This window comes from Haemaphysalis longicornis, unplaced genomic scaffold (assembly GCF_048455015.1).
Source record: "Haemaphysalis longicornis isolate Haplotype H1 unplaced genomic scaffold, Haemaphysalis longicornis Haplotype H1 scaffold_4, whole genome shotgun sequence".
NCBI lineage: Eukaryota > Metazoa > Arthropoda > Arachnida > Ixodida > Ixodidae > Haemaphysalis > Haemaphysalis longicornis.
In genome coordinates, this window is record NW_027526361.1 from 189,160,989 (window position 1) to 189,174,203 (window position 13,215).

The 13,215-nt window shown below is 49.9% G+C and overlaps 1 protein-coding gene across 1 annotated transcript in view; it reads right to left on the reverse strand.

The window, feature by feature from the left end:
* Window positions 1-13,215, reverse strand: part of LOC144179595 (2-Hydroxyacid oxidase 1-like) — a 92,439-nt gene that overhangs the window by 19,353 nt on the left and 59,871 nt on the right. The window contains exons 3-4 of the mRNA XM_077708014.1: window positions 2,232-2,481; window positions 910-1,031 (exon numbers count right to left, since the gene is read on the reverse strand). Of these exons, the coding sequence (XP_077564140.1) occupies window positions 910-1,031; window positions 2,232-2,481 (372 nt within the window). The remainder of the gene's footprint in view (window positions 1-909; window positions 1,032-2,231; window positions 2,482-13,215) is intronic.

The following is a 13,215-nucleotide window of genomic DNA, read 5'->3' on the forward strand; positions in this document are numbered from 1 at the left end:
TTTTCCAACGGTATATTGCACCTTGTACTTAAACGGAACCAAAAAGCGAAGCGAAACACGTGCCGGGTACCGCAAGTTATGATAGCCTACAACTTCGGGTAAGCTGTCAGTGCGTCAGCAATAATGTCCGGCTGAACGCTTCGAGGAGCTGCGCCCGAACCGACACCACCATACAGTTCGAACGACCACGGAGAAGAAGCGGTAACACCGTCGGGAGTGGCTGCGGAGCGCATTGCTGGGCCGCTGTGTGAGGCCAGCAACTTCTCCCGCCCCCTTACCGTTTCTGTTCGCACAAGGCGCTTCGGTGGCGACGTCACGCTCCCCTACTGGGCATGCGTGGCGGCCCCTCCTGCTTGAAGGCTTCCAATAAGAACATCGGCGTGGCTCTGCTTTTGTTTATCTTTCATTACTTGGCGCGTCCGCTTTGGCCTTGAGCGACGGGTTCTTAATCAGACAACGCGGAAGGTCAGGTATTAATGAATAGGGATTTGTAGATTTCGCGTTAAAATGAGCTTTCCGAGCAGAGATAGAATAACACGAGGCGTAACGACCATGTTTCCACCCATTGCCCTTCCAATACACCTATTTTTTTCAGATAAGCAGAGCTAAACTGAATCTTTTGTAGAGTGCTGCCCCTTGCGCAGATGATTTCTAAGGCTTGTTCTTTTTGCATTTTTTTCCGGCTCATGAAAATGTCTACAACCGCGACGTCCAAGCGATTTGTATTGCATTTATTGCACTAGCAAATAGTGCGGCATTGTACAGTAGCTGCGGCCTAAGTACGGAGGCCCACATGTTAACTTGAGGAAGTTTTGGCCAACATTACAGAGGGTTATGGTTAAGCACCAAAGCTGAAGCCTGAAGCAGCAGCTGTCTACAAAAAACTTTCTTGTAACGTGCGCTCTTCACCTCTGAGGATGCCCTTCAGGATGATGGGAAGGTCAATAGCACTGCGAAGCCAGTCGATGTCAGCCCAACTCTGACACGGGTCCCACTGATGGCCAGGTGTGGTGCCATGAAGGGTGTGAAACCTGCGAGTAACAGCCGCTAGAACACGGTACTTTTCCACCCGAAGCACTATATGCCCAACGCCCGTTGTTCATCGTTTTTTCTAATCACGGGATCTAAGACATCTTAGACTGTATTAGCATTGGTGTCGTAGAAGTGAGCGTGGTGGACCCCTTAAGATGACGGAATAATGCTCGTAAGGTCGGGATGAGGTGAAAAGAGTGGCCTCACGGCTCTTGTTTGCTGTGCGAGACCGATTTTTTCAGTAGGATATCATGCAATGATTGAAAGAGTGTTGGGCCCGGTTTCAGCGTGGACGCGTCGATCAATACCGAGTGGAAATTGGGAAGAGGGAGGGAGAGGGCATATCCGATGAACTCTGGGAACTGCCAGAGTAGGTGTTGAAGGAAGGGGATGTGGAACATGAGAAATAGAGGCATCGGGGCGGCAATATAGAAGTGCGCCAGGCCCGGAAAGTATGTAGGGCTTGGTTAGCGCTCGCAATTTATTGGCTGGCTAATGCTGCCAATTGTTTGTTGATGTAAGTTTGCGCAATCTTTGAAGCACGGGCAGAGCGGATAGAAACCTGGTTTGAGCTAGTACTTTGAGCTTTCTTGTGTGACGTAGGAGCTGCAGTGCTGGCGGGATGGAGACAGATCATACCACAAAGCAGAGAAACAGTGGCGTTACGGGGTCTATGCGCTTCTGTGCAGCTGCGTGGACTGCCTGATTCTGTGGTGATGAATCCTTGTTTTCAGGCGACCAGCCTATGGGAAGTTGGTTTCCGTTACATCGAAGATTAAACAGCTCACCAATACCAGGAATATGGCCTCCACGACGGAAAAGCAAGTAAAACATAGACGGTGATTCGAAAGTTGTACAGAAAAGGCGGTATCAAACGCTGAACCCAAGGAGGAGCTCTCAGCTGTATGCAAATAAGCTAGGGCTGGAACACATGCTTTTGAACGTGTACTATAATAACTGAACTACTTATTCTGCGACGTCCAAAAAGTATTTCAAAGTCCCTTATGGTCATCCCTGAAGAGGAAACCTGAGGGAAAAAGGTGCTTCTGATCTATCACTACATAACGTCCTAGGCCCTGTGAGTGGTCCTCGAAAATTTTTCATTTTGGTACTTTTGTATCAGACGCGGATTCTGTTCTTTATTTCTCCTCTGTTAGTGTTTCAGAACATAAGAGTCTAAGTCACGCAATTCAGCTCACATTTCACCGAAGGGCTGCGGCTCAGCGTTTCTTGTCCTGCGTCCAATGAGGGGTGGGTCGAGCGAGACGACCAGCGCAGCGAAGCCGCTTCGCTGAGCTCGCAAAGCGTCGTCGAGGGTCAGAGAGCGGTCCTTACGGATGTCCAGCTGGGCCCACAGAACAGCATCACGCCCGGCGGCAGCCGCCACATCTTCGAGCCGGGTGGAGCTGACTATGCTGACCACCATCACCGTCCGCGCCTCTTGGGCAGCTGCAGGTGAAACGAGAGGAGGACAAGACGAGTATGGCGGTCTAGCTGAGGGCCTCAACCAACAGGGGAAGGTTTTTCGATTATAAAAACTCATGTTCTGGAAGCTGGAAAGGTTGGACAGGTAAAACTGACTAACAATGTTTTCACTACGCTTCAAAAGCTGCTTTGCTGAGCGAGGACTTGTTTATTCGCTGTGTTAGCCGTAGCAAGGAGGTCCTAAAACCCCAGAAAAAATTCTGCAGAAATTCAGAGAGTGGTGTACTAATGCGTAGCATTCTTATGCCGCTCGTATTGAGTGTGAGTTCTTTAAAGTCAGATTTTTTGGTTTTCCTAAATCGTGCCCGACCTATTACCTTCATTTACGCTATTATAGCGACTACAGGTGGGGCATTCGTAAAATCTGCCTTATTGTGCAAATACAGGGCGTTACAAGGTTTGTCGTTTTACTTAATTTTTAAAACTTTTCTTATTTTTTATTGTTTCATAATTTCGTTAGACCAATTATCTCCATTTCCGATGTTATACCTATTAAACTTGCAACTTTCGCAAAATATTCAATATTGTGGAAAGTTAGGGCGTTACACGTTGACCACTTTCGGTAAATATTTTATATATATATTTTTTTATTTCTCTAGTGTTTCAAAATTTCGTTCGGCCAATTACCTCCATTCATGTTATTGTCACGTTTTCAAGCGGAACGTTCACGAAATCTGCATTATTCCGATAATGCAGGTCGTTAAACAGTATTTTCCGTAGTTATTTTATATATTTCTTATTTTTTAGCTTTGCAAAATCTGACCAATTATCTCTATTTAGGTTATTATGAGGACTACATTTACAAGCTCCGCGAAATCAGCATTATTGTGTAAATGCCGGAGTTACACGGTTCGCTATTTTCTATAACTTTTATACTTTTCGTATTTTTTGCAGTTTCAAAATTACGTTCGACCTCCATTTACGTTAATATAGCAATTACAGGTGGAACTTCCGCAAAATGTGCATTGATGTGGAAATGCAGGATGTGGTGGTACAGTTTGCCATTTTCCCGAATGTCTTTTTATGTTTTCCTGATTTTTTATTTTTCAAAATATCGTTCCACCAATTATCTCCACCTACGATATTAGAGGTAAACCTGGATGTAAGGAAGTTGACAAAAGTTTGCAAGTTTTCGTTACATCCGGGGTTTTGTTACACGGAGGTTTCGAGTTAAACTCGCGGGAATGAACCAAAAACAATGCCAAAGTGCTAGATATAAACGAAGATGATCTCACCCTTCATGAATTCATTTCCCAGCGAAAAACCGCGTATGTTCCGCCTGCCGCTTTCGAACGAGCATAGGCACTCAACAGCGTCCCAAATGAGCTAGTTCACTTAACCCAGCATTAGCAAACGTAACTTAGGTATCACTTTTTCCATTTCACACTTTTCGGCGCCTTCATGCACTTCAAGACCCAAAATAATGCTGAAAGGCTGCTTTCTTGCGAACTTGGTGCTCTTTGCAGCACTCAAAATTGTTTAGATGGTGCCAGCTGGGATGCTATACCAGGCGGCGACATTCTTCTTTTTCGGCGGTGGAGACGGCATTTAAAATTGTGCGGTTGTCTTCAAAAGACGCAACTTTTTGTTTTCGGGCAATCAGACCTGATCCCGACGAACCGATAGCACAGATAGCAGTGGTGACCCGGGACTACTCGCCGACAGGACGGCTTAGCACCTGGAAATTTAAGTATCGAACTGAAACTGCGCTCACACTTGGAAACACACGGTTGTATTAGTTGCGGGCGAGAAAAAAATGTGGTGTAGTTACTCATAAACCTGGTGTGGTGTCACACTACACAAGCGCAAAACCAGAAGAGGATGCTACATTATCCACTGAATGGTACTAGCTGCTCCTGTCATCACCATCATCAAGGCGAATTTTGTTTTAAAGGAGTACTGACACTGAATTTCTCGCTTTCGGTTTTTATGCTGTATAGAATACGTAGTGGTCCAGTAATTACAAAAATCGAACCAAAAGCGGTGAGCCGCCAGCGTAGAACTAATTATAACGCATTTATTATAGGTCAGTTTCGAATTCGGTCGTCGCGCGCCAAACAGACGTTCAAAGGCAGGACGGCGAATCTGACGTCATGGTTTCCGTGATGTCAGGGGCGTTTGCCGCATCGTCTGCTACGGTAGCACATGGTACTCCCTTGCCCGCGGTGTGGACATGTCGTCTGAATCGTCAGACTCGGATGAGTCGCTGCAATCCGACAGACAGGCAGACAGACAGACAGACAGACAGACAGACAGACAGACAGACAGACAGACAGACAGGCAGACAGACAGACAGACAGAAAGACAGAACAACTTTATTTGGCCAGGCGACTAGGCCGGCGACGACTTCGCCGTCTTCTTTTAGATGCGACGCTGAGAGGAGCATCTCTTGCCGGCGGCCCTGTCTTTCCTGCGTCGTCGTCGTCCGCGTCCGCACAGCTGCGTCTCTCCTCCGCTCACCCCCTTTCCCTCACCGTGATAGTGCACCCTCTCCCCCAACATCTGTGGCGCGCTCAATGCGGCGCGCTCTCTCACTCCGCTGGTGGGCGGCGCTGCGCGCGGCGCAAGCGCGCTGTGCGCATGTGCCCTCTCTCTTCTCGGTCTCCTCTCCTTCGTGGGCACTGCATATAGGCGGAGTGCCGCGCTCCGGTCGGTCTCTCAGTCGACGGTCGTCTGCGCTACGCTTGCTCTCTCTCTCTCTCTCTCTCTCTTTCTCGCATTACCCGACGATTGCTCACGCAATTCGAGTAATCTACCCAACAGAAACGCACAATGGAACCCCCTTCAGCGTCGCATCACACCAGGGTTCCCGCGAGGGGAGGTGGGCGTAATTTTTTTGTAATATCGATTCGGCTCGTACCGGCGCAGACCATGATAGCAACAGCTTGTCGCCACCCTTATAATCAATCTGATCGCAAAAAGAAATTCCACACGCGAGAAAGTAGATGTTAGTCTGGTGAAAAATTGTGCTAGGGGTTGTTATAAGCGCTGAATTTAAAAGCGGCGATCAGATATTTGCCGCGATGGTAAGCCTACGCTGACCGGCAGAGGAGGTTCGGCGCTCCGACCCAGCACTGCCGGCATGGCCTCCGCGATCACCCCGCGCGCGTATTGCCCCAGCCATCCCAATCGTCCGGCGAGAGCGTAAGTTGAAAAGGAGGCGTGGCCACGTCTTCCGCCGCACCGCGGCGCTCGCCACCTAGGCATCAACTATTCCGCTGCAGCTTGGCGCAAGTGAGAAAACCCGCGTTTTCGCAGCTTGCAGTCAAATTGAGTCCAGCAGCCCGCTTTAAAATGACAGGTACAAGACAACAACCAACAAATTTATTATGGTTAACTTAATAATATGAGGAGCCAAGTACAAAGTTTGAGCAGCAATCATACGAGCGAAGCGCAGTTGGTTCTGGCAGTCTATGCTGCGGTTTCGCGTCCGGATTTTGACTTTTTTGTAGATTTGTGGATGTGTATTTACAAACGGCGCCCTTGACAAACCCCTCAAGTCCTCACCCAACATTATTTACAAGAGTGGCGACTTGCATAGGCATCTGTCGCATAAATTCAATATTAAGATTGTTTCTGATTGGTATGCATGCCACGATGGACTTGTTGCCGCGGCTTTTTAAGGCAGGCTTAGAAAATCGTAAGCATGCTAGCCTGACACAAACCAACGGTGATTCATTCAGACACCACCGTCCATTGCAATTCAGTGCCAGTGAGCATTCGCGAGGTTTTAGTGAGCGCTTTGTGAACTTTGTGAAGATTTGCGCGGCAGTTAAGAAAAGCTACCCGCCCCGGTGGCTCAGTGGCTAAGGCGTTGCGCTGCTGAGCACGAGGTCGCGGGTTCGATTCCCGGCCGCGGCGGCCGCTTTTCTGATGGAGGCGAAAAGCAAAAACGCCCGTGTGTACGAGATTTCGGCGCACGTTAAAGATCCCCAGGTGGTCAAAATTAATCCGGAGCCCTCCACTACGGCGCGCCTCATCACCTGCGTTGCGTCGGCGCGTTAAACCCTACATTAAATCAGTTAAGAAAAGCTAATCATGGCCTGTAAAAACTACACGATACATTGTAGCAATAAAGTTGCATAATTATCGCGGAATGTGCGACTTATTATTTGTCTGCGTTAACAATTGAGAATGCTTTTTGCTTGTATACCTGTGCGCAGCAGATACAGCTCAGATAGATTAGTGGTTCCATATAAATTCAACAATTAAATGTGCTAACTCCGCTATTTTTTTATTTTCTAAGATCACTGAGAATTTGTTATTTTTTATTTTTGTTTTATTTTTGTTTATAAGTTCCATTCAATTAATTAGCTCCACTTACGCTATTTTTAATATAATAAACGTCTTACCGTGCGAATTATGCACTTCTGTGCCAAGGCAGGGGTTTACACGGTTGGTCGTTCTCACGATATTTTTGTATGCGTTTCTGTAGTTGTTTTCAGTGCTTTTTTTTATTTTTATCTTCCTTTTTAGGAGGAGGTGTATGAATCCGCAGTTTTTATTTTGCAAGCTAGCTTTTATAATTATTAATCTCTACTTTTGTTTTTCTAAGATTCCGTACGACCAATCGTCTGCGTTCACACCATTAAAACGAATAATTACACATGTTAACTCCGCCAATTATACATTTTTGCGCAAAGGCAGGGATATACACTTTGGTCAGTTTTCATGATTTGTTTTTATTCTGGCTTCCGGCTTTAATTTCCTGAGAGCTTTTTATCGTTTTCTTCGCTCTGCACGGGAGGTGTATTGAAGTCATATTTTGAATTCGTAAGTCCATTTTTATAATTTCGTTCTACGTTTTGTATTTTTTGTTTTTAAGATTCCGTTCGATCAATTACCTCTATTCGCGCTAGTATGCATTTCAGTGCAAATGCAGGGCGTTACAAGGTTATAAATAGTCTGTTCGCGAGATTGTTTTATTCACGTTTTTGTCAATATTTTCGCTACTGCTTTATTTTTGTTGGTTTTGTGGAGGAGTTGTATAAGATTTATATTTTTGAATTTAACATGAGTTCTATATTTCTTATTTTTCTCCTTTCTGTATTTTTGTTTTTTTCTAAATTACGTTCACCTAATTCTCGTTGTCCACGTTTTGTAGCGATCAATTATATTGTCACGAAGCCAAGGACGACGCAGTTGTCTTGAAGGAGAAACAAGTTTATTGGAGCGAACTTGTGCTCCCCTAACAACTAAAAAGAATACAGAGGCGGCGAAGCAGCGGTCAACAAAGTGACTTGCGTCGGCGAGCGTCGCAGAATCGAATACCCCGGCGTCTGCTCTGCCGGCTTTTTATCTTTTGGCGCGCGTCGTTCTCGAACCGTCGATTCGCATCGAGAACATTGTAGATCCAAGAAGATTATTCCGGGCTGTTCACGTTAGATCGGGATGCTCTCCCTATCAGAACAGATAACACATGCGGCACAGAAAGAAAGAATGGAACACGCGCTTGCCTTGGCACAGAGATAACACAGACCGGCGCAGCCGGGCGGTAAAAGCAAAACACAAATAAACAAACCCAATGCATGGTTCGCGGCATTACCCCTCTCTAAGAGTGCATCGACCCGATGCTAACATAAGCCACAGTCCGAACAAATAAAAATAAAAGTTCGTCATCGTCTGTAGAAAGGTTTTAAGCGAACCACGTGGACGACTTCGGGCCGCGTGTGTCGTCGTGATGTGCCGGAGTCACCATCGGGGATCACTTCGTAGGTAAGTTGGCCAACACGTCGTAGAATCTTGTAGGGTCCGAAATATCGTCGCAGAAGTTTCTCACTCAGTCCGCGTCGTCGGATGGGAGTCCAAACCCACACACGATCCCCTGGGTGGTACTTGATTGATTGATTGTAGGGTTTAACGCGCCGACGCAACGCAGGCGATGAGGCGCGCCGTAGTGGAGGGCTCCGGATTAATTTTGACCACCTGGGGATCTTTAACGTGCGCCGAAATCTCGAACACACGGGCGTTTTTGCTTTTCGCCTCCATCAGAAAAGCGGCCGCCGCGGCCGCCTGGGTGGTACTCGGCGGCTCGGTGTCGGAGGTTGTAGCGGCCGGCATCCACCAGCTGCTTGTCCGCTATACGAACTCGAGCGAGCTGGCGGGCCTCCTCCGCACGCTGGAGGCATCCTTGGACGTCGGGGTTGAGGTCCTCGTCTTCTACGTGAGGCAGCATGGCGTCAAGCATTGTAGTCGGCAGTCTTCCGTAGACGAGCTCGAACGGTGGCATCTGCGTGGTTTCTTGAATAGCCGTGTTGTACGCAAACGTGACATACGGGAACACTTCGTCCCAAGTCTTATGTTCAACGTCGACGTACATGGACAGCATATCCGCAATGGTCTTGTTCAAACGTCCCGTTAGTCCGTTCGTTTGGGGGTGGTACGCCGTCGTTCTTCGGTGATCCGTGTTGCTGTAGCGTAAGATTCCTTGCATGAGATCCGCAGTGAAGGCCGTTCCATGGTCCGTGATGAGGACTTCAGGAGCTCCATGCCGCAGTACAACTTCTCTTTTGAAAAACTTGGCGACTTCTTGTGCAGTCCCCCTCGGAAGAGCGGCGGTCTCCGTGTAGCGCGTCATGTAATCTGTTGCTACGACAATCCACTTGTTCTCGGATCGTGACGTAGGGAACGGGCCCAGAAGGTCCATTCCAATCTGTTGGAAGGGCCTTGATGGGAAGGCGATCGGCTGCAGAAGTCCGGCGGGTCTCGTCGGTGGCGTTTTTCATCGCTGACAGTCACGGTAGCTCCGGACGTAGTGGGTGACGTCGGATGTAAGGCGGGGCCAGTAGTACTTCGCCTTGATTTTTCCAATTGTGCGGGCTGTGCCGAGATGTCCGGAACACGGGTCGTCGTGGCACGCTTCCAGAATTTCGTCACGAAGGTCTGCGGGGATGACAAGAAGGTAATTAGTTCTTGTTCCGGGGCTGAAATTCTTCTTCACGAGGACGGATTTTCTCAGGCTGAATGCTGGTAAGCTGCGTTTGAATGTTCTGGGTACGGTGACGTTGCATCCCTCGAGGTAGTCGATTATAACGCGTAAGTCAGGGTCGGCACGCTGCTGGGCGGCTAGGTCGCTCTCCGTCACGATTCCGAAGAACGCGCTGTCTTTATCAGAGTCTTGTGCTGGTGGGTCGACGGGGGCGCGGGACAGGCAGTCGGCGTCGGAGTGTTTTCTGCCGGATTTATAAATGACTGTAACGTCGAACTCCTGCAGGCGCAAGCTTCACCGCCCAAGACGGCCAGAGGCGTCCTTCAAATTGGCGAGCCAACACAGCGCGTGGTGGTCTGTCACAACCTTGAAGTGTCTTCCATACACGTATGGGCGAAATTTTTAAATCGCCCATATAATTGCCAGGCACTCTTTCTCAGAGGCAGAGTAGTTTTTCTCCTCCTTCGACAGACCACGGCTGGCATAGGAGATTACCTTTTCGCACCCGCTTTGTTTTTGGACGAAGACTGCACCCAAGCCTATATCACTGGCGTCCGTGTGTCTTTCAGTTTCGGCGTTTTCGTCGAAATGAGCGAGCACGCGCGTGCTTTGCAGGCGTTTTTTCAGCTCGCCGAATGCTTTTTCTTGATCGTTGTCCCAGCTGAAAGGGGTGCTATCTTTCGTCAAGCGCGTGAGCGGCTCTGAAATGCTTGCGAAGTTTGCGACGAAGCGCCGGTAGTATGTGCACACTCCGAGAAATCTTCGCACGCCCTTCTTGTCTTTCGGCCTTGGGAAGTTCGCAACGGCTGAAGTTTTTGCTGGGTCAGGTAAGACTCCCGCGGCGTTGACGACGTCGCCCAAGAACTTCAGCTCCTCATACGCGAAACGACACTTTTCAGGCTTCAGCGTTAGCCCCGACGTACGAATGGCCTCGAGTACAGACTCCAACCTTGCGAGGTGTTCGTCGAAAGTCCGGGCGAATACGACAACGTCGTCGAAGTATACGAGGCAGGTGTGCCACTTCAGGCCAGCTAGCACCGTGACAATGACTCGTTGAAATGTTGCTGGCGCCGTGCACAGCCCGAAAGGCATCACCTTGAACTCGTATAGGCCATCCGGAGTTATAAATGCAGTCTCCTCTCGGTGTCTCTCGTCCACTTCAATTTGCCAGTAGCCGGTCTTCAGATCCATCGATGAGAAGTAATTCGCATGGCAGAGGTGGTCGAGGGCGTCGTCGATTCGTGGCAGGGGGTACACGTCCTTTTTGGCGATTTTGTTCAGTCGCCGGTAGTCAACGCAGAGCCTTAATGTGCCGTCTTTTTTCTTCACGAGTACGACCGGCGCAGCCCACGGACTTTTCGATGGCTGTATTATGTCGTCGCTGAGCATGTCGTCGACTTGAGTCCGGATGGCTTCCCGCTCGTGTGAAGAGACGCGGTACGGTGACTGTCGGGTAGGTCGGGCTCCATATTCGGTTATAATTCGGTGCTTCAGTAGGGGTGTCTGACGTAATTTTGAGTTTGCCGAAAAACACTCGCTGTAGCGACGGAGCAAATCCAGTAATCTGTCCCGGTTTTCTTGCGGCAGCGCCGGGTTCACGTCGAAAGTTTGCGGCGGCTTGGAAGCATCTGCGCGTGCGCATTCAAAGTTAGCGACCGCGATCACTTGACTTTCTTCGTGCGTTTCTTCAAGGAACGCAATTGCACCGCCCTTGTTTAGATGCTGGTACTCCTCGGTAAAATTGGTGACCAAAACATGGGATTTGCATTGCTTAAAGCGCGCAATGCCTCTTGCGACGGAGACACCGGAGTTGAGAAGCAACCTTTGGTCACCCTCTACGATAGCACCGATGTTAGGAGCAGCATCCTCACAGTAGACGGCGATCATCAAGCTTGCGCGGGGTGGCAGGGTGACGTGATCGTCGGCGATCCTTACAGCAGCACGGTAATCAGAGTTTGGCGGCTGCGTCGTGGAGTGATCGGACGAAAAAGTTATCGACTTGGTCTGCAGATCAATTATTGCGCCGTTGTCCGTCAAAAAGTCCATTCCGAGAATTACGTCGCGGGAGCAGTTAGGCAAAATAACGAACTCAGCAGGGTACGTGGTGCCGCCTATGGTGACGCGTGATGTGCACATTCCACTTGGCGTTACGAGATGGCCTCCTGCTGTGCGTATATGCGGACCGTCCCATGTTGTCGTAACTTTCTTCAGCTTCGACGCGAATGAGCCGCTCATTACCGAGTAGTCGGCTCCCGTGTCGATGAGGGCGACTACGTCAAAGCCGTCGATGAACAACTTGACATCGGACGCCGCTTTCCTCGAGTTTCTGGTGCGTCGGGGCGTTGTATCTCGGCTTGTGTGTGTTGATGGTCGGGCACCATGCGTCGTCATTCTCGTCATCTTCTCAGCGGCAGGCTCTCTCGTTTCGGGTACGCGTCGCGTCGTGTCGTCGTCGGGTTCGGGAGTCACGTCCGGGTTAGATCGAGTCGTTGAGCTGCAGGTACGGTGTTCGGTGCGGCCATGCGTCGTTGGAGGGTTTTCGTTTTTTCGCCGTTCTGCTACTTTACCTCCAGAAGTTGCTGCTTTTAGTTTCCCCCGCGTGGGCTGGGGGACCTTCCACATGAGAAGTCAGCGGTGTTATGGCGGTTTGGCGACTGGTACCGGTAGGGCGACGGCGAACGGTTGAAGCGAGCAGGTCCTCGGTTCGTGTTGGAGAGGTATCCGTCGATCTCAGTAGGGCGCTGGCCGGGTCGGGGGCGTGGTGCGTCGACGGAGAATCCTCGCAGACCGAGCCTCTTGCAAGGGCAGCGACGGTAGATGTGGTCGGCCTCTACGCAGTGGTAGCACAGCGGGCGATTATCGGGCGTTCTTCACACGTCTGTCTTCCTTGGCGTCTGGTATTATACAGGGCGTGGGGCGGGCGGCATTGGACGGCGGTATGGCTGGGCCTCTTGACGACGGGTTGGAGCAGGGCGGGGTTGACGAAGAGCTGCGGAGTAGGTCATCGCTTGGGGCTGGCGGGGTGCTTCTGAAGGCATAGAAGTTCCCAGCGCCTGTTGAACCTCTTCACGGATGACGTCAGTCAGAGAAGCCACTTGAGGTTGCGGCGTTGTTGGAAAAAGCTTCTGAAGCTCCTCCTTGACCACTGCTCGAATGGTCTCGCGCAATGTATCGGAGCTTCCAGTTGCGGCACCAATGGTCTCCGAGAACAGCGCGTTGACAGGGCGGTCGTACTGCCTCGTTCGAACTTCTAGCGTCTTCTCCATCGCGGCCGCCTCAGACGCGAATTTAGCCACCGTCTTCGGCGGGTTACGGACTAGACAAGCAAAGACCTCTTGCTTCGCTCCTCGCATTAGAAACCTGAGCTTCTTTTCTTCGGTCATTTCGGGGTCCGCATGGCGAAAAAGTCGCTTCATCTCCTTAACGAAGATCACGACACTTTCGTTAGTGTGCTGCGTTCGAGTTTCAAGCAAAAGCGCAGCTTGCTCTTTTCTCACAACGGTAGTGAAGGTCTTAAGGAACTCCCTTTTGAATTGAGTCCAGTCGGTCAAAGAACTCTCATGGTTCTCGAACCAAGTTCGAGCAGCATCTTCTAAGTAAAAGAAGACACGCCGGAAAGTTTCTTCGTCGTCCCACTTGTTGAAGATGCGGACGCGCTCCAGTTTTTCCAACCATTCTTCGGGGTCTTCAGCGGGGGCTCCCCGGAAATATGGCGGTTCCCGGGGCTGCTGCAGGACGATTGGCGACGTTGTTTCTTGCACCATGGTGTT